The 18,948-nt window shown below is 39.8% G+C and overlaps 1 protein-coding gene across 5 annotated transcripts in view; it reads left to right on the top strand.

Annotated features, from left to right (window-relative positions):
• TRPM1 (transient receptor potential cation channel subfamily M member 1) overlaps positions 1–18,948 on the top strand; it is a 155,786-nt gene that overhangs the window by 59,910 nt on the left and 76,928 nt on the right. Inside the window, exon 1 of one of the 5 annotated variants that reach the window (XM_075160240.1) lies at positions 2,152–3,050. The exons of the other annotated variants lie outside the window; for them this stretch is intronic. Within the exon in view, the coding sequence (XP_075016341.1) occupies positions 2,928–3,050 (123 nt within the window). The 5' untranslated portion in view covers positions 2,152–2,927. Of the gene's footprint in view, positions 1–2,151; positions 3,051–18,948 lie in introns of those variants that run through there. 5 annotated transcript variants of the gene reach the window in all.

Below are 18,948 nucleotides of genomic sequence, written 5' to 3'. Positions count from 1 at the left end.
TTAAATCTATCACTTTTTTTTACACTGACATCAGGCATCTCTGATGTGATGTCATAGAATAGCTCTATGAACAGTAAGAGCAATTTAGTCCATTTTAGATTTTCTATAGGCTAGAACAATTACAGCTATCTTTAGCCAAACTATTCAGTTTTTTAAAAACGCATTGTGATAGGGCCTTTAAGCCATGGATCTTTCCATGACTGCAGATGTTAAATTTCCATGGTGTGGTATCTATAGGATATACAGGTACTTACGTCTTGCATAGTATGTTACTTTTGCGTACTTTGAAATGGATGCATCCTACTCTTCCCAAGGAGCAGGCTGTCCAGGACCTTGAAGGTGATCTTGCAAATGGAGTGTGCCTGCACTCTACTTGCTCTTTTGTGGGGATGTATGGGGGGTTTTTCATAATCTGAGTTTGACCAATTTGATTTTATTGCAAAACAGGGAGGGTGATGGACAGATGTGTCCTTTCATGTCATGGATTGTTCAGTTTCAGAACCAGTTTAAGGGTCTTTCACTTCCGTACTGTGCCAGATACTCATCTGTTGTCAACCACATCCTGTTGACTACCCTTTCCTTCCGTGGTGCTGATTTAAACCAGATGGTTACACAGATCTGATTTAGACCACACAAACCATTGAATCAGCTCAACTGATGAAGTAGAAAACTCCAAAGTGAGACAGGAACCTTCAGTAACAATGTTTGTTTAAAAGGTTTCCTAATGTGAGACTGCACTCCTAAAACCACAAGCTCTTTTGGAAAACCAGTTGAACTTGTGCTTCTAAATCATGGAGGATGCACCTCAGTTTCAGTCATTGCATTCAGATGCATGTTGTAGCTGAGGAAGAGGAACTGTGCAAAGGAGCCTTGAATTTTTTTTTGTTCCTTGACAGCATTCATATTGGATTTGTTTAAACTACAATATAAAACAAAAATGTTCAGCATATGCTGTTATCTGAATGTCTTTCAGCTTTGTTCGTAATTATGAAATAAGATCAGGAGGACATATTCTCAGCTTATTAAATCTGTCGGTGTTCATAGAAGTGACTGCTGTAATAGCTACCACCATTTGAGAATATGTCCCAGAATGTAGCGATGACTTTTATAGATGAAAAAGGCAGGATTGGGCAAATCAAGTTCTGGTATAAATAGAGTAATTTGTTTTGTTTCAAAGACCACAACAGTTTAAATTCGCAAGAGTAGTTTTTGACCCAGATATTTTATCTTTTGCAACTAACTCAATGATACAGTACAGAAGACCATGCAGTAATTGCAATGTTTTGCTGCTAACTGACCAGATATAATGGAGAGACCCTTCTGGAGAGCAGGTGTACATGGAATTTATGAGGCACTACTTTGTAAAGTAGCTTGTCTGATTACAACTCCCTTTAAGATTATTCTGTCCATGCTCTATCAGCTTACTGTCCTTGCCAGATTTTCATATTCCATTTGCCAGCTTCTACCTCAGCCTTGTTCACTTAAGCCAAGCCATGTCTTAAAACAACATCATACAACAGCTGCTGTCAGAAGTCTTGTCAAAAATTTTACCTTCCTTGGTTTTGCCTAGGTTCAATGAATGGTTAGAAAGGAAGACCTCTTTTGTGACCCTTTAGTGTCCATGCCCTCCTCTCTACATTCCATTAACCTGATCCCACAAACTGTTTGCACTAATATAATAGAAGTGATTCTCCTGCAGAGCATGGAACTTTTGTTCTCCCATTTCCCAACACAACTTTAAGTATGTCATAAGATGTCAGCTACTTACCCTTGCCAGCCTGGGAAATTTCATTTTCTTGATTATGGCTGTGCTGACCAGACCAACAAAATTGATTCATCTTTATCTATCAGCCTCTTCCACTTTTGTTTTGTTTTGTTTTAGGTTTTCAACACAATTTGCTTTGCCTCCGCCAAAAAGCAGGCACCCACTCCATCTTTATTGAGGGACAAAGGGGTGAACCTAAAAAAAAAGTAAATAAGTAAATAAATAAAAAGTATGACCATATAACTAAATCCTAAAATTAGTGGTGTTTCTTACCTCACAGTTACAAATCAGCAGTGCCTGCGTATATTTCTGAAATGTATCTCTAGTTTCTCTGTGCTCTCATCCATCTTCTTTTCTAAACCAGGCTGTCTAACAGATTCCTAGATAATTCCTAGTCAATAATAATGTTATTATTCTTTTAAAGCACCTTGTCTCTTCCTCATTTCTTTTTTATTCTCTCCGAACTGCTTCCTTTTGCTTTCCTCTGCATATTTAGGCAGAATAGTACAAAATAGATGAATTGAGATATTAATAAGAATTCATGAAGAAAATACACACCACACCTTATTTGCAACAACCCCTATTCCCTAATTAATTAGAATCTAACTTGTGATCTTATGGGTTTCTCATCCCGAGACCTGCTGTAGGCACACTCGCCCTCAGCAGTTACCCTTTAGAATTCCACCAGGCCTCTAACCCATAGTCTGCTGAGGACCATCTGCTCTTTTCGTGTGCCTTTCTACTGATACCAAAATAATTTCCATCTGACTGCCCTGTGCTTTGCACGAATAAAAACCTTTTGGGCTGCTGCTTCTAAAGTAGATTTACCTTCAATCACCATTTATTAAATCTCTGTCCATTAAAAACCATAGCTTGCAGAAGCTGTGTGCATTAAGCCTGATTATAGAGAAGTAGAGAAGAGGGAGGGGGACAGCAATTTGTATCAGTGTATTGCCTTGTTTTTCTACTTGTCTAACTGGCTGGTAACACTTGCGATAGGGTGCATATCAGAACAGGAGTGTCATTATTTGGCTTTGATTTTGTTTATGCATCTGTCTCTATTTAAGCTGTAACTTAATGATTTTTGGCTTCAGGAAGAAAACTGCTCAGGCTACAAGACTAAAATCAAAGTTTACTTTGGTGCTGGGGTACTAGGTCCCTTATGGAGGGTAAGGGCCAAGGGATTAAGAAAGGAAGAGGAGGAAAGTTCACAGGTTCCTTACGGAGGATGAGTGGCTCCTTCAAACGTACTTCATTTAAGGGCTCAGCATCTGGATCACAAAAGGTAAGTCTGCAATTACCCAAATAGTACAATCTGAGGCAAACAGCTGGAGACACTCTTCGCCCCTTTTCTTCTTTTTTTTTTTTTGAAATAGCTGGTTATAAATGAGAACAATTCTCTTTCCCTCTGTGCTCTTTTAAGTCTCAGAGGTATCAGTCATGTTCATTGCACTGGTTCTGGCAATGAATCTTATTCCTGTTATGGAGTTCTTTCACAAGTGCACTGTCTTCAGTTGGGTTAAATATCACCGAACAGTGCTAGCCTGTAATTATTCCTATCCATATTTTGATGACTATTGATACTTAGTGTTCATGTCAAATTTAGATGCAATCAACGATAGGATGTGTAAAGTATTTTGATGTGATTCACTGAACATCTATGGCAGACAGATTCTATGAGAAATACAGTTTGTGCTTAGATCGTGTGCTGTGCAGTATATGAATGAAAAAGACAAGGGGGGAGAAAGAAGATATGAGGTGATTGCTTTATAATGTATAAGCTCACTGTTGTTGTCATAAGCTTGCATGTTGTAGATGAAAATTAAGAATTTGTTTCTTAATTCAGTTTTCAGCTGTGAAGGTAATTTAAATACATCCTTTGTCCATGGATTGATAGATTTATTTGGAACAAATATAGACTAACTTCAGCTCAGGGTTACTTAGATTCCAGCTCAACTGACCTTTTTCGAACTGACTCCATTCAAATAATGAGAAATAGTTTTTATCTTCTCTTCCAACCCCTCCAACCCTCTTACCTATAATTTCTGCTGATCGTCACAATGTTAGAGTCAGATTCTAATTAAAGGGGTGAAAGGAAGTCTGAAGCAGCATAATTGAGAGAAAAATGTCTGGCAGCATCTTGGAGGAAATTAGTCATGGACACACAGGCAACTAAGTATGTATCAAAATGTTTCCTTCTTAAAAAAGATTGTTCTATATGATGCAAAATATTGGTCATGGTCATCTGTGAATGCAAGAAAGAATATGTCTATGTTTAGGGGACTTCTTCAGCAGAGATTGATGGTCGAGGGCCATCACCAGGTGAATTGCAAGCACTAGGGATAGTCATTTACAGCAATCTTTTTTATATACTAACTGGGAACCCTGGCCCTTTTTTTTGCTAAAGAGATTGTCAAGTTGCATGTAAAGCACATATTACAGGCCCTATTACAGACATTGAGTACTAGGTGGGGAAAAAAAAAAGAATACTTCAGCTGTAATGTCCTTGTCACTAGGGCTAAGCCTGAACACTTAGAAGAAAAACGGAAGGCTCTCAAGCCTTTGCGGTTCGTGGTTTTTTTCCTCTGATAGATATAAAGCAAAGTGGCATATTGAAATGTCAGCTAATACTTAGCAACAGTGTCGCTTGGTGTAACTTTTCCCATTACTTGCAACCTTCTTAGGTGCCTCATGGCTGTGTCCAAATAGCGTGAAAAACCAGGCTGTCCTCCAAGATACTTCTGTTTCATGAACAACTGTATATTGCTTGCTTTGTCAGCCAAATGACTTTTCAAAGATAAGCAGTAGTTTCATAGGCTGGTAGTATTAACTTTATTTATTGAATAATACAGAGAAACAATGATAAAGGAAATTAAAGAGAAGGATTTTCCCTTTAAAATGTTGTTTTATATATCTAGGCTTACTTAAACGTGACAAATCAGAATAGTAAATCCATAATGCAGACATAGTGCCCCAGGTGCAGTGAGCTGTTTTTTCTTTTTTTTTTTTTTTTTTTTTTTTTTAATGTCCCCAAGTCTATCTTGATACTGCAAAGCATACAGAATTTTACTTCCTGAATAGAATAAAGTTAGAGTAAAATACCTGGACAAAAATTGTTTAATCTTATCCTACTAATCCCATAGGAAAGACTAGTCAAGTGAAGGTAGAAGGAACACAGTACAGATTTTGTTTTTCTTAACAAGATTCGCCTTCTGATTATAAAAAAATGTTGTCTTTTAAAAGCTGTAAATTCCCTTAATGGCTTGCTTGTTTTAGTCTTCCTAATTCTTTTGGTGTTTGTTTGCTTTTAATGTTCATTTGGGAACAAAAACTTTACCTTTCATTAGAAAAATATTATTTCTAGAGTTGATTAAAAAAATAGATTTTTAGGCTTATGTGGTAGGCTGGGAGTGTTACTTCTGCTGAGAAATTATGTTGGTTGGCTCTTTGAGGTTAATAGCATGCTGTCAGCATACGGGCAAGTGGAAGTGATTGTCTCTGGGAGTCAGGACGACTGAGGCAGGAAATCTGGGCGCTGTTGTGCTTGAGAAGGTTTTGTATTGAATGTAAACTTTTTCCCATGGTACAGCTGAAAACAGGGATTGAAACTAGTCTTGAATGTGTGTGTTTTGTAGGGATGTAGTGCTTTGAGATACATCTGGAAAACCTAGGCAGGAAATGGTTAAAGCCATGTGATGTAGCTAAGCATAGAGATTTATAATGAAAACTTCACCTACCACTTTAATCATTTTTCCCATTTACCACTCTCATGGACCTTTTTCTGAGGAATGTGTAACAGTGTGTGGTCCTGGTCCATGATTTTGACTCCTAATTTTTACTGCAGTAGTGCTGAATAGCAAGAGTAATTAAAATGGCCAAGTATCCCTACTCAGCTCTCTATTCTGCTTAGCTTTCCCATGTATTCCCCTGATTTTGACAGCAGTGCTCTAGAGGAAGATGACATTTTACTTCTTGAGCAGTTCTACAAGAACACCTGTTGCTACCTGCTCTGCAATTAAAGGTGTTATTCTCTACCTCAACAGAAAATGCTGTAAATGAAACGTGAAACCTGTACTGTTTAAGAAAAGGAGTGTGCTTGTGTGTGTGTACACTTAAATCTGTGTTTTGGTTTTGTTTCTGGTAAACATCCCAGTTTATTAAAAAAGGAAGCAGCTTATCTGGATGTACATCACTGGTCTGTCATTCCTGCTAATAGGAATTACTTTAAATTACTTTTGTAGTACTAAACAATGCTTTCATCTCTGCTCACTATCTCCATTGACTTTTTCTAAATGTCTTTAAGATGCACCTATCATGACTCATTTTCTGTTCCTCTGAAGAGAAAACCATTTTATTGAAACAGCTTTTCTCTACATGTTATTTCTGTTTGCCTATAATTCTTCCATGCTTGTAAATTCTCTGCGGTTATCTGTATAAGAAGATACTCAGTACAAGCTCAGATTTAAGCTTTTATAGAGACACTAATATATTTTTAATTGCTTTATTGCTCACATCACTGTCTTCTTCCTGGCTATCAAATGTGGTGCAAGAAATAACAGTAATGTCTAAAAAAAATAAATTTTTTAGAATATTAAAAAAATATTTTAAAGAATATTTTATCTAAATACATTAGACAACTTTGAAAATCTCAAAGGTACTGGTATAGGAAGTATAATGGATTTTTAAATTTTTTTTATTTTTAAGGTAGTACACTGTTAACCAGTGATTCATTAGAAAAGCTTTCATGGATTGCAAAGCTGGAAAGATTATTAGACTTTCAGACTAAGGCAAATAACTTGTCCTGTGTTTTGTAAATGACCAAACCAGAGAAAACATGGGAAAGGATGAATACATTCTCTTAGATCGGAGAGAATTTATCCTTAGACAGAAAAATGATTTTGTCTCCCCTTTAAGTCACTGTTTTGATCTGTCTTATCATTTGTTAACGAACCTTGAAAATTAGTATAAAATCCCTTGAAGTTGGTTGCAGTTGTTAATCTTGAACTGTAGCTTTGTGTGCTTGCTTACGGTAATATTAAACTTCGAATAGGAAAAAAAAGATTAACGGGATGAATTTACTTTCTGCTTCTAAACTACTTGTCAAGAAGCTGTGATTTCCTTCAAATTACTATACCTTTTGATGGTTTATAAAAGATTAGCTCATGGGTTTATTTGGAACAGTTATCTGCAACTGGTTAATATTACAGTGAAATAATTTTCATACACATTCCTTTTGAGAATTTCAAATATCATTTTTTTTCCCCAAAATTTCTGCTGTGATTAAGAAATTCTCTTTGTGCAAACATTTTGCGCGTTGTCTCAGTGGCTCAAGAAATAACACTGCTGTGTTTTTTCCAGTCTGGGGAGTCAGTTGAGTGATGAAAGTGAGAAAATAACTTAGGTATAATAATTTATTTCTCTCTAAGTACAGCAGAGCAGGTTCTGTATCTTCCTTAATGCTCAAAAAATATCGGGGCAATAATCAAACTGTCATCACAGGTAGACTTTCATGGTCCTAAAGAAAAATAGAGGCAGGTTTGTGTCTGGAGAATAGGCCAACAGGTTATCAGTTGCCCCTTTTCAAACAAACAAAAACTGTACTTAGCAGCATGTGATCTCTCGTACAGACTCCCAAACTTAGAGACAGCAGCACAGCCTGTACTCTTCCGTTTAATGAAAGAAGGGAATGTCAAAGTGTTACATTGTCAAAATGTCAAAAATACAAAGAATGTGTTGCACTAAGTCCCTTCTCTACAAGTCAATACACTGCAGATATCCAACAGGAGCAGATGGTGTGTTTCTACAGCAATATGTGATCTGTAGTGTGAAGGAAAGGTTACCACAAAGGCATGGAAGCTTACTGTTCAAGATAGGGTGTAAGCATGGAATCAGAGACAAGACTTCTTGCACTGTATCGCTGTTAAAGCCTCATGTACCTCTAACCAAAACGCTGCATGTGTATGACTGTTATGTCATGATGGCTTCCAGCGATGAGAATGTAATGAGTTTTGCGGGAGCTTTTTGACATTCTTAGTATGTTTCAGCCCGAATGTTTGGCAAATTTTTAAAACTGATGATAGCTGTTACTTATAAGGAAAATGCATATATCTCAGAACATCTGTATGTCTGGGCAAATACTGTGTAAATCCCACAATTTACAGCAAGTGCAGACTGTCCAGCAGGATAAGTACATGTATTATGAGTTGCAGGTGTCATGGTAGGCTTGGCCTGGTGTCCAGCACATAACAATCATGTATATATCTAACACCTTTCATCCCCTTTATAAATTTGAACAGCATACAAATTCTGTATACAGAGGTGCTACTCTAAAATGCAGCAGCTTAATAATCTATTAACAGGGGTCTAGGGCCAGAAGGAGAGAGGGGTTTTGTCTAGATAAAATTGCTACCAGTGCAGGTTCGTAGCTTGTAATTGCAGGGATAATAGGAAGCATTTCTGGACTCTCTTGTGCTAGCCATATCAGTGGAAGCATGGATTGGGTACCAAGATTCTGTAGCGTTAGAAAAAGATGAAGCTGACAAAGGGAACAGCAGGAGAACTGTCCTTTTTCATATTGCATGTGAGCAGACCTTCAGTTTTAAGGAGTGATATATTTGAAACGTTCCCTAATGCTTGACTTGGACCTGTGATAATGATGAAACCATGAGTGGCACTGCAGCAGACCTGGAGAGAACAAAATCCTTCCCCAGAACTGAATGTCAGAATCACATTGTGATTTATGGAATAATGTTTTTTACTTTTCGGCAATTTGATGCTATTCTGTCCAGCTGTTCATATTCACTCCTGGCAACTGTAGGATTCGCATGCATCTATGCCTTTTGTAACTGTGCTTCACTGCCCATTTCCCAACACAAATTACTCCTAGTGTCATTCAAAAAAGCCTGCCATTGATGTTTGGTTCATGCTGCACCTCTTGCCAGTTCTTGCTTACCAGCATGTCTCCACTGAAGTTCTGCAAACAAGCCTTATGCAGTCTGAGAAGGGAAAAATCAGAGCAGAAAGCCTTGAGCAATCTTCACTTTGAATGTAGTTCTATAGAAGGAATCTGTCAAGGGTGGCTACCTGTTAAAAACTGAAGCAAATGCTCATGGATACTGCAAAGCTCTCTCTGACTTTCAACAAGTAGTCGTATAATCGTGCTTCTGAGGCAGATGAGGATTTTACAGTGGCAGGAGATATACAGAATGTGACTGTAGGTGGTACCATGCTCCAAATGGTTGCCCCTTTGTTTTGCCTAGAAAACACAAGTGTGGATAAACGAAGGAAAACTATTTTGCTGGAGAGTGGTATTAGTGCATGTCTCGCATAGTGATAGTAGGTTAGCTGATCTTGCAATAAAGGTTATAGATTGGGGTACTTAATGCTCTCCACTCCTAAGTTTGAAGAATCAACCATTGCCTTAATGAATAGAACCTTTCTGGTGCTTTCTAATTTCAGACTCTGCATTTGTAGAATCTGCCACAAGTGATGAAGATTCTTTTAATTTAGTCAGTCCTTAAAAATGAGGTGAAAAACATAGGTGGCAGTGTAAAGGAAGAGTCAGAAAGCATTGAAAAAAGAGCCATTTCATAGGCAATGTGGTGGATTGGATCAGCAGTTTAACTTCACAGTTTTGTTACTAGCCGTGCCATCCACCCTACTTTGTGAATTTGGGCAACTCACTTTGCCTCTGTTTCCCTTTCTGTTATGTGTCTTGTCCACTTCACAGAAATAGTTTTCTGTTGTATGTGAGCCTCAATCTCTAGTGCAACTTCTGCGATCTACGCTATTGGAAAAGTTAGAAAAGCTGGAGCTGGTTAAAATGAACTTTTCTTCTTTTCAAAAAACTGATTTAGTGTTCCCCGGATCATATAGCCCCCCTTCAAGCCTCCAATTAGCTAATCTGTGATGTAGGCATTGCTCATGCAAATCCTCCTCAGGGTTGCCAGACATCAATTTTCTCTTGGTGTAGGTGCCTGCAATAAAGATGCTCACTTTGAAAAATGGAAAGTAAGCCAAACCTTGGCTATCCAAAGGACTGGAAACGGAGAGTCAAAATCCATGAGAGGCAGACAAGCAGTGAAAGGGAAAATTGACAAACATCAGCAAAGAGCAAGGAGAAGAAAGCCATTCATTCCTAGAATGCAGCTTGCAAAACAGTAAACTTCCACGTGTTCAGAAGGTGCAAGGGCACATTTTACGCCTATTTTTCTAGCTTTTCCAAGTTTTCAGAAAAATTGAGTAAATACTGTCCAAAATTCTAAATAGATTTGAATTACCCAAGAAGAGATGAACTGATGTTTTTCAAAGTCATTCACTAATACATAAAATAAAGAGAAATATAATTGAGGATTGGTAAAGTACATTCATGATGTATATAGCTCAAGGATTCACTGCAACAGCCTTTCACAGCTGGGTGGCAGAGGTGTATAAAGGCTGAATGGAAGGATTTTACATAGATTCATATTTGTTATAAAACTGGCTAACTGTCTGACTCCTAATTAACTGTAAAAGTGGTTGATCATTTTCATATTTTATCCCTTATGATTTCAGAGCTAGCAGGGGGGGTGGAGGAAGGAAACAAGAAAAAAAAAAAAACCAACAAGCCCTGTTAATTTAAATAAAAAGTAAGCAATAAGATAAACTGCTTAAAGGCTTACATTTGGACCCCAGTTTTACCTCCTAATATGTACATTATCTTTTGTGTTGTGAGTACCTCTGCCCTGTACGTTTGCCAGTTGTTAGCAGGCAAATTATTGACATTAAGCAGCAGAAGTGTCTTTGTAGGGTTGGCCACCTATCCAGTTTGGAGATTGGAGAAGTCCTGTAGACAGGCTTTAGCAGGATGGAATGGGAAAGCCAGTTTGTCCTGGGAAGTGGCATGAAGAGGAGAGTGAAATCTTTGCACAGGGCTCATTGAAAGAGCTTTAAACTAGATTTGAAGGGGGAAAGGGATAAAACCAGGCTCGCTAGAGATAAGCCTGGGGGCAGCACGCCAGTGTTTGAGGGACAGTGTGCTAGTGAGGTCCTTTTGTCTGCCATCTTACTGGAGGTAGGGAATGGAGATCCATGTGGCAGCAAAGACGCAAGAGCTGTGGATGTGTTAGAAACCATGGAAGCGCCTGAGAATGGTCACGTAGGAATTAGGGTTTCTCCCTGCAAAAAGGTGGCAGTATCAATAGCCCAACTGAAGTGCATCTACACCAATGCACGCAGCATGGGCAACAAACAGGAGGAGCTGGAAGCCATTGTGCATCAGGAAAAACCATTATATAGTTGCCATCACAGAAACATGGTGGGATGACTTGCACAACTGGAGTGCTGCAATGGATGGCTATAAACTCTTCAGAAAGGATAGGCAAGAAAGGAGAGGCAGCGGGCTAACCCTGTACGTTAGGGAGGGTTTCGATTGTCTAGAGCTTAATGATGGTGACGTTAAGGTTGAGTCTTTATGGGTAAGAATCAGGGGGAAGGCCAACAAAGCAGATATCATGGTGGGAGTCTGTTATAGACCAGGATGAAGAGGCAGATGAAATATTCTGTAAGCAGCTGGAAGAAGTCTCACAATCCCTAGCCCTTGCTCTTGTGGGGGACTTCAACTTACCAGATGTCTGCTGGAAATACGATACAGCAGAGGTGAAACAGTCTAGGAGGTTCCTGGAGTGTGTGGAAGATAACTTCCTAACACAGCTGGTGAGTGAACCATCTAGGGAGGGCTCCCCGCTGGACTTGTTTGCGAACAGAGAAGGATTTGTGGGTGATGTGATGGTTGGAGGCTGTCTTGGGCATAGTTTTTGATTATTGGAGAAGTAAGGAGGGGGGTCAGCACAACTGCTACCTTGGACTTCTGGAGGGCAGACTTTGGCCTGTTTAGAAGACTGGTTGACAGAGTCCCTTGGGAGGCAGTCCTGAAGGGCAAAGGAGTCCAGGAAGGCTGGACATTCTTCAAGAAGGAAATCTTAAAGGCGCAGGAGCCTTTATGTGCGTAAAGATGTCCCTATGTGCAGAAGGGTGAGCCGGCAGGGAAGAAGACTGACCTGGCTGAACAGAGAGCTTTGGCTGGAACTCAAGAAAAAAAGGAGAGTTTATGAACTTTAGAAGAAGAGGCAGGCAACTCAGGAGGACTACAAAGATGTCATGAGGTTATGCAGGGAGAAAAGGGCCAAAGCCCAACTAGAACTTAATCTGGCTACTGCCGGAAGAGACAATAAAAAAGGTTTCTATAAATACATTAGCAACAAAAGGAGGGCTAAGGAGAATCTCCATCCTTTACTGGACGCAGGGGGAAACATAGTGACAAAGGATGAGGAAAAGACTGAGGTACTTAATGCCTTCTTTGCCTCAGTATTTAATAGTAAGACCAGTTGTTCTCCGGGTACCCAGCCCCCTGAGCTGGCAGACAGGGACAGGAGCAGAATGAAGCCCCCGTAATCCAAGGGGAAATTGTTAGCCACTTGCTATGCCACTTAGACACGCACAAGTCTATGGGCCGGATGGGATCCGCTCAAGGGTACTGAGGGAGCTGGCGAAAATGCTCACCAAGCCACTTTCAGTCCTTTATCTGCAGTCCTGGCTAACTGGGGAGGTCCCAGTTGACTGGAGGTTAGCAAATGCGACACCCATCTACAAGAAGGGCCAGAAGGAGCATCCGGGGAACTACAGGCCTGTCAGTCTGACCTCGGTGCTGGGGAAGGTTATGGAGCAGATCATCTTCAGTGTCACCATGCGGCACATACAGAACAACCAGGTGATCAGGCCCAGTCAGCATGGGTTTACGAAAGGCACGTCCTGCTTGACCAACCTGATCTCCTTCTGTGGTAAGGTGACCCGCTTAGTGGATGAGGGAAAGGCTGTGGATGTTGTTTACCTGGACTTTAGTAAATCCTTTGACACCATTTCCCACAGCATTCTCCTGGAGAAACTGGCTGCTTATGGGTTGGATGGGCATACCCCTTGCTGGGTAAAAAACTGGCTGGATGGCCAGGCCCAAAGAGTTGTGGTGAATGGAGTTAAATCCAGTTGGCGGCCGGTCACAAGTGGTGTTCCCCAGGGCTCAGTTTTGGGGCCAGTTCTGTTTAATATCTTTATCAATGATCTGGACGAGGGGATCGAGTGCACCCTCAGTAAGTTTGCAGATGATGCCAAGTTGGGCGGGAGTGTTGATCTGCTCGAGGGTAGGAAGGCTCTGCAGAGGGACCTGGACAGGCTGGATCGATGGGCCGAGGCCAACTGTATGAGGTTCAACAAGGCCAAGTGCCGGGTCCTGCACTTGGGTCACAACAACCCCAGGCAACGCTACAGGCTTGGGGAAGAGTGGCTGGAAAGCTGCCCGGAGGAAAAGGACCTGGGGGTGCTGATTGACAGCCAGCAGAACATGAGCCAGCAGTGTGCCCAGGTGGCCAAGGTGACCAACGGCATCCTGGCCTGTATCAGAAATAGTGTGGCCAGCAGGAGTAGGGAGGTGATCGTGCCCCTGTACTCGGCACTGGTGAGGCCGCACCTCGAATACTGTGTTCAGTTTTGGGCCCCTCATTACAAGCAAGACATTGAGGTGCTGGAGCGTGTCCAGAGGAGGGCAACGAAGCTGGTGAAGGGTCTGGAGCTCAAGTCTTATGAGGAGCGGCTGAGGGAACTGGGACTGTTTAGCCTGGAGAAGAGGAGGCTGAGGGGAGACCTTACTGCTCTCTACACCTACCTGAAAGGAGGTTGTAGTGAGGTGGGTGTCGGTCTCTTTTCCCAAGTAACAAGTGATAGGACAAGAGGAAACGGCCTCAAGTTGTGCCAGGGGAGGTTTAGACTGGATATTAGGAAATACTTCTTCACCGAAAGGGTTGTCAAGCATTGCTGGCTGCCCAGGGAAGTGGTTGAGTCACCATCCCTGGAGGTATTTAAAAGACGTGTAGATGTGGTGCTTAGGGACATGGTTTAGTGGTGGATTTGGCCACGCTAGGTTTACGGTTGGACTCGATGATCTTAAAGGTCTTTTCCAACCTTAACGATTCTATGATTCTAAAAAGCAGAATTTTAAGATACTTTTTGGGGAGGAAAAGAGAGGAAAAGGCATCAAAACCAATGTTATTTATGTAACAGCTTCATCAGCAGATGAAGATGAGGGTGGAGAGGATTAAGGAGAGGTAGCAGAGACTGTGAAAGGCAGTTGTACGTGCCAGATTGTCAAAGAGAGAGGCAGGTTCAGGCAGTGCTGTGGAGGGAGCAGCTGACCAACTGAAGCAGATCACGTTGCCCAGACAGAATATGGGCAGACTGAGAAAAGGGAGCCACTGAAGGACTTTTGCAAGTTTGCGGAGAGTGAAAGGGCAGTGGCTGCTGATGAGATAATGTGCAAATTGCAAGGAAGAGTGGGAGAACAGTGAATCATACAACCCTAGACTAAACAGCTTCTTCCTCACCGTTTAGGCTCTGCTATAAAACTAATACGCATGTAATCTGTAAGATCCATCTAAAGTCCAAATGAGTAAAAACCAAAGGTACCCTGATGAATAATTGCAACATAATTAGAGAAGAATCTTGCATTTAACAAAACGAAGAGACTGCAGGTATAGAGAATATAGATTTTTTGTAACTATGACAACTGATTTCCCTAGTGCGACTGGTACAGTCTCATCTAAAACTCAAGAAACTGATTAGCAGCTTATTTTTAATGGTGATCTCATAATCTTTAATGGATAATACTGGCCTTTTCTGCCAGTAATTTTACTTTTTCGGAACAGTGTGATACTTTTTGTGATTTTAATGGCATTCCACCAACATGTGATCCAATAGGAGTTTCTCTAGAGTCTGCAGATGCAGTTGTCTGTGACGTATATCCAACAGTAAAAGCAATTGCTGCTCTAAAAACCTGGCTCACCTAACATGGTTTTTATACTTCATTAGAAAATACTATGCTCACAGTGTTGATTCTGTTTTGTTAAAATTCTGTCACAATCCTAAATGTTACTCATTAAGGCTCCATCAACTAGGTCATATTAGATGTTTTTAACTGGATTCATTCCCTGCTACTGAAGATAGGAAGTTACATGGCCTTGAACTTTCCATAAGAGAACGTTCAGTATCGCTAAGAGAATATCCTTTTTCTTTTAATGTAAATAGCAAAAGCATTTTTTTACAGTCACAATAAAAATTAACTGATCAACTGATTACAGTGACAGTGTCTCTTCTAAACATAAGTGCCTTAAATTTGAAGGATGAAGTTGAATGTAATTTCACCATGTAGTCATTATCTCCTGCTTTCTTCAACCCCTTTATGAAGATGTGTTGTAAAACAGTATCAGCTTGTATGATGTCCTCTTGGAAATGACATGAAAAGGCAGCCTTGTTCTATAAAGATTAATCTCTAATAATAGCACAGTGAAAGATGTAACAGCTGGTATGGATTAATATTCCTTAATATCTACTTTCATGTGATTAATAGCTGAATGCCTTAAGCCTCTACCAGTGGAAAGCAAGCAATGGTTACTAAGCTGTACTAAATGTACTGTTTGTATTTTTTTTAACAGAATAGACATTTAAGTATTTTTCCTTTTTTATTTCCAGAGTTCCTAGTTGAATTTAATTTCCCTCTTCCCCAATTCTTCTGTCACACATCATGTATTGCAAATCTTTTTTCACAAAAAAGGCGAGAAATAATTTTTTCAGGGGTTCATCCTCTCTTGTTTCTGATACACAGTACCCAAGACTATTCCTAATACAATTCAGCAGTAAATCATTAACTTCTATGTTGGTTTATTTATTAATGTGTTTTACAGAGATTGACAGCTGAAGAGGAACACATAAGGTTTTTGTCTTCATGTTCACATTAAGTAGTAAATATCTTTGTCCAGTTCTACATTGTTGGTAGTTATTTTTATATTATATTTTTACAAAAGCAAAATCTTTGTCAGTTTGAAAGTGAAGAGCAAAGGGTAAATTCCAAATCTTTTTAAAAGATTTAATCAGCATGTGATTAGCTGGACCAGTGCTCATAGCCCAGGGCATGCTGTTTTGAAATTACATCTTAATCACTTAATAATTTACCTAGGTTTTATTGAAGTTTGAGTCCCCTAAATATTTTTCAATTATGGAGATGAATTTGCTTGTAAAACTTCAGATTGAAAATCCAGGTGGGAATCGGGCGTACTGCTCATGAGCTGACAAGCTGTTTCCATTTAATGTCCTATTAATTTCAGAGGTAAGGCGTGAGAATGTAAGAGCAGCTGTGCTGGGTCAGACCAGAAATCTGTGTTGCCCAGTGCTGTAACAGTGCAGTCCTAGGGAGTGCTGTAGGAACGGAGGGAAGATGTAGTTATTCTCCCTCAGAGTTTGCTCCTGTGCAGCAATACTTAAGGTAGGGATTGTCTGGACCGGAGGTAATATTGGAGGGGTTTTATGTGAAATTATGTTGTTGCCTTTTAGTCTCTACAGCATCCTTCACCAAGGAGTTCTACAGCTTAGCTTAGCTGCAAGTTATATGAAAGCATGGAAACCAGCTTGACCTCATTAATTTTGGAAAACAGTCTTTTATGTTTGGGTAAGATTTCTTTAACCTGATACTTACTATCTCAAGTTGAGAATCTTTTAATTTTGCTGTTGAATATTGTACCGGTTTTGGTATTTGGTTCTTATTTCACTTCACAATTTTGTTGAGCCTTCCTTACAAAATCCTTATTCTTCTCATTCCCAGAAGTGCATCAGACATGTTTTTGCTTGTATTTGTCAGGCCTAGTTTTGAACAGAAGGCTTAAAAGGTGAAAAGTTAGTGTGTTTTCCTAAGTTACTAGCTCTGAGTGTTGAAACACTGATATGATATGATATGCCTTCACCAAACACTAATAAGTTTGGCTAAACTAATAAGTTTAGCAGTCTTTCATCCTAGAGAATCCCAAACTCTTGTATTGGCCTTCTGTCTTCAGAATAGTTAATTTACCTAGTTAATAGTTAATTTAACTAGTTGCTGCATGTAGATCTCCTTCTGGTAAACCAAAAGGCTGGGAGAAGGAGGATCCTTGTAGGACCCAGGGGCAGCCAGGCTCTGTACCGCACTAATCTCATCGGAAAGTATTTTTTGGTTTTAGTTTCCCCCCACATGCACACAACCACAGCGATGATCCCCATGGCCCAGAATGCCTTATCTCTGCTTCTCGGCACTTTGTCTTGCCCCTTGTTATCTGCTTGTCTGCTGAGGGATGTGAGCAGCTGAGGCAGGTTCTGAATGGAGGTTTAGCCTTAAATGTATATGGGTCCTTATCTGTTTGGGCCTTTGGAAATATGAACCCATGCTGACAGTCAGCCTGAGGAGCAGAGCCAGGGGGGTAGCTGTCTTCCAGGAGCTCCTGATTAGTGTTGCAGTTGCGTATCATATTCAGGAAATAACGGGAAGGGAAATAACTGGCTTGTTAAAAATGGGTATTCCAATACATTCGTCATTAGTGTCCAACTCCAGTCTATGGCCTAGGTAATTTTAATCATTACTTGCCTCCCCCATAATAAATCCTATGGTATTAACATTTTGCTGTTGATAAAGCTTTAGTAGTTGGAGTAAATAAAACCACTAATGCAATCTCTGACCTTTCGGACATTCACCTACCTGTGTCACTCAGTAGGATTTGTAAATATTTTTTAATTTAAGTTACAATGTTCTGAAGTTATTTTTCCTAGCGCTGAGGGAGAGCCATATTATCTTTATTTTTTGTAACTGAGCATTATTAGGAGGAATGCGCAAGAGCACAATTGAGGTACCTGAACTGAAGCAGTTAGTGCCATTTCCCATCCTTTGTGGCCTCTAGCTGCTGAGGTCTTCATTAGACCCTGTGGGATGCTAGGCTTGTGGGATGCTAGTCCTGGGAGGATGTCCTTGATACACCAGGCATCTCAATTGGTGTCAGGTACTTGTGTTCAGGCACCTGACTGAGCATTTAGAAAACCGAGCAGTTTCATACTTTACTTGGTAGAAAATAATGTGAAATGGTCCACACTAACCTCTGTTAATCTTACGGGTCTAATTCATTAGCAAACTGTGCTTGAATCAAGAACAAGGGCAAACCAGTAAATTTTACTGTCATCTTGAATTTTTTTCTCTGAAAGGAGAACAGAAGCTATGAAATTTTCATGGAATGAAGACTGAGGGATGTATTTAGCTTGTTCAAATCACTTTGCTTTGATTTTCAAATAATTGGCATGTTGATAAGGTAAAATGTTCTACTAATACTACATTTTCATTAGTTTATACATGTCAGTATGAAACTTCCCATTACTGCTCTTCAAAGTGTTGAAACAGGTAAGTGCTTCTGGTTTCTATGCATAGGCACACAAAACATCAAATGCATTTTACTGTTTTGCTAGAATACAAGTTAATTTAGAGCAGCTTTGAGTAATTTACAATGAAAATATAGCTAGTAAAACTTTTCTGTGTCACCTGTGTCATTGTTGTAGATAAAACATAAGTTGAAAAGGTCATGAAAACTGGGCTGTAAACCTATTTAATTCCTGTGCACAAAATAATGAAGCTATGTTCAAGTTGCTTTCTGGAACAATATGTAGAGAAATAGATGCAGCCTGAATGAAAGACACTGTTTACAGTTGAAGCTTTCAGTGATCAGAATTACCTAATCCTAGTGCCAGGAGTATTGACAGGCCCCCAATTCATGTGTCCTAATCACTCTAATGGAGAGGTGATTTCCAGGCTTTCTAGAAAAAAGTTACACAACATTCAAAGCTAATTTCATAGAACTATTTTGTGGGCTTAACCTTTAGCAGTGTTTAAAAATACACATTATATTTTGGAGTTGGCTATATGCAGCAGACATGACTTTTTTTCACCAACTGCAATGATTTTACATTGTTACTTTAATTTTGCTACACTGGGATGTGTAGCAGGATTGTTATGGTTTAAATTAAACTATAGTTATTTATACGGTTATTAACCAAAATTATCATTAAAGCGTTAATCAAGTAACTGCTATCAAGTAACTGCTCATTATTTCCTTAAGCCTCCATTGGATAAATGGCCCGATGAGCTTGGGAAAACTGTAGGCCTACTTTTGTGGAGCTTTTGTAATTACCGGCAAAAACTAGTGACCTTTGCCCTGTGCTGATGAAATCCATTACTCAGTTACACAGGACAAAACTTAGCAGCTCTTCCCCTGCTACATTCGATTAGAAGCTGACACAGATTAGTGTCCAATATA

This window comes from Calonectris borealis, chromosome 11 (assembly GCF_964195595.1).
Source record: "Calonectris borealis chromosome 11, bCalBor7.hap1.2, whole genome shotgun sequence".
Lineage (NCBI taxonomy): Eukaryota > Metazoa > Chordata > Aves > Procellariiformes > Procellariidae > Calonectris > Calonectris borealis.
The sequence above is the reverse complement of the archived record's forward strand: the minus strand, read 5'-3'. Positions and strand labels throughout refer to the sequence as shown.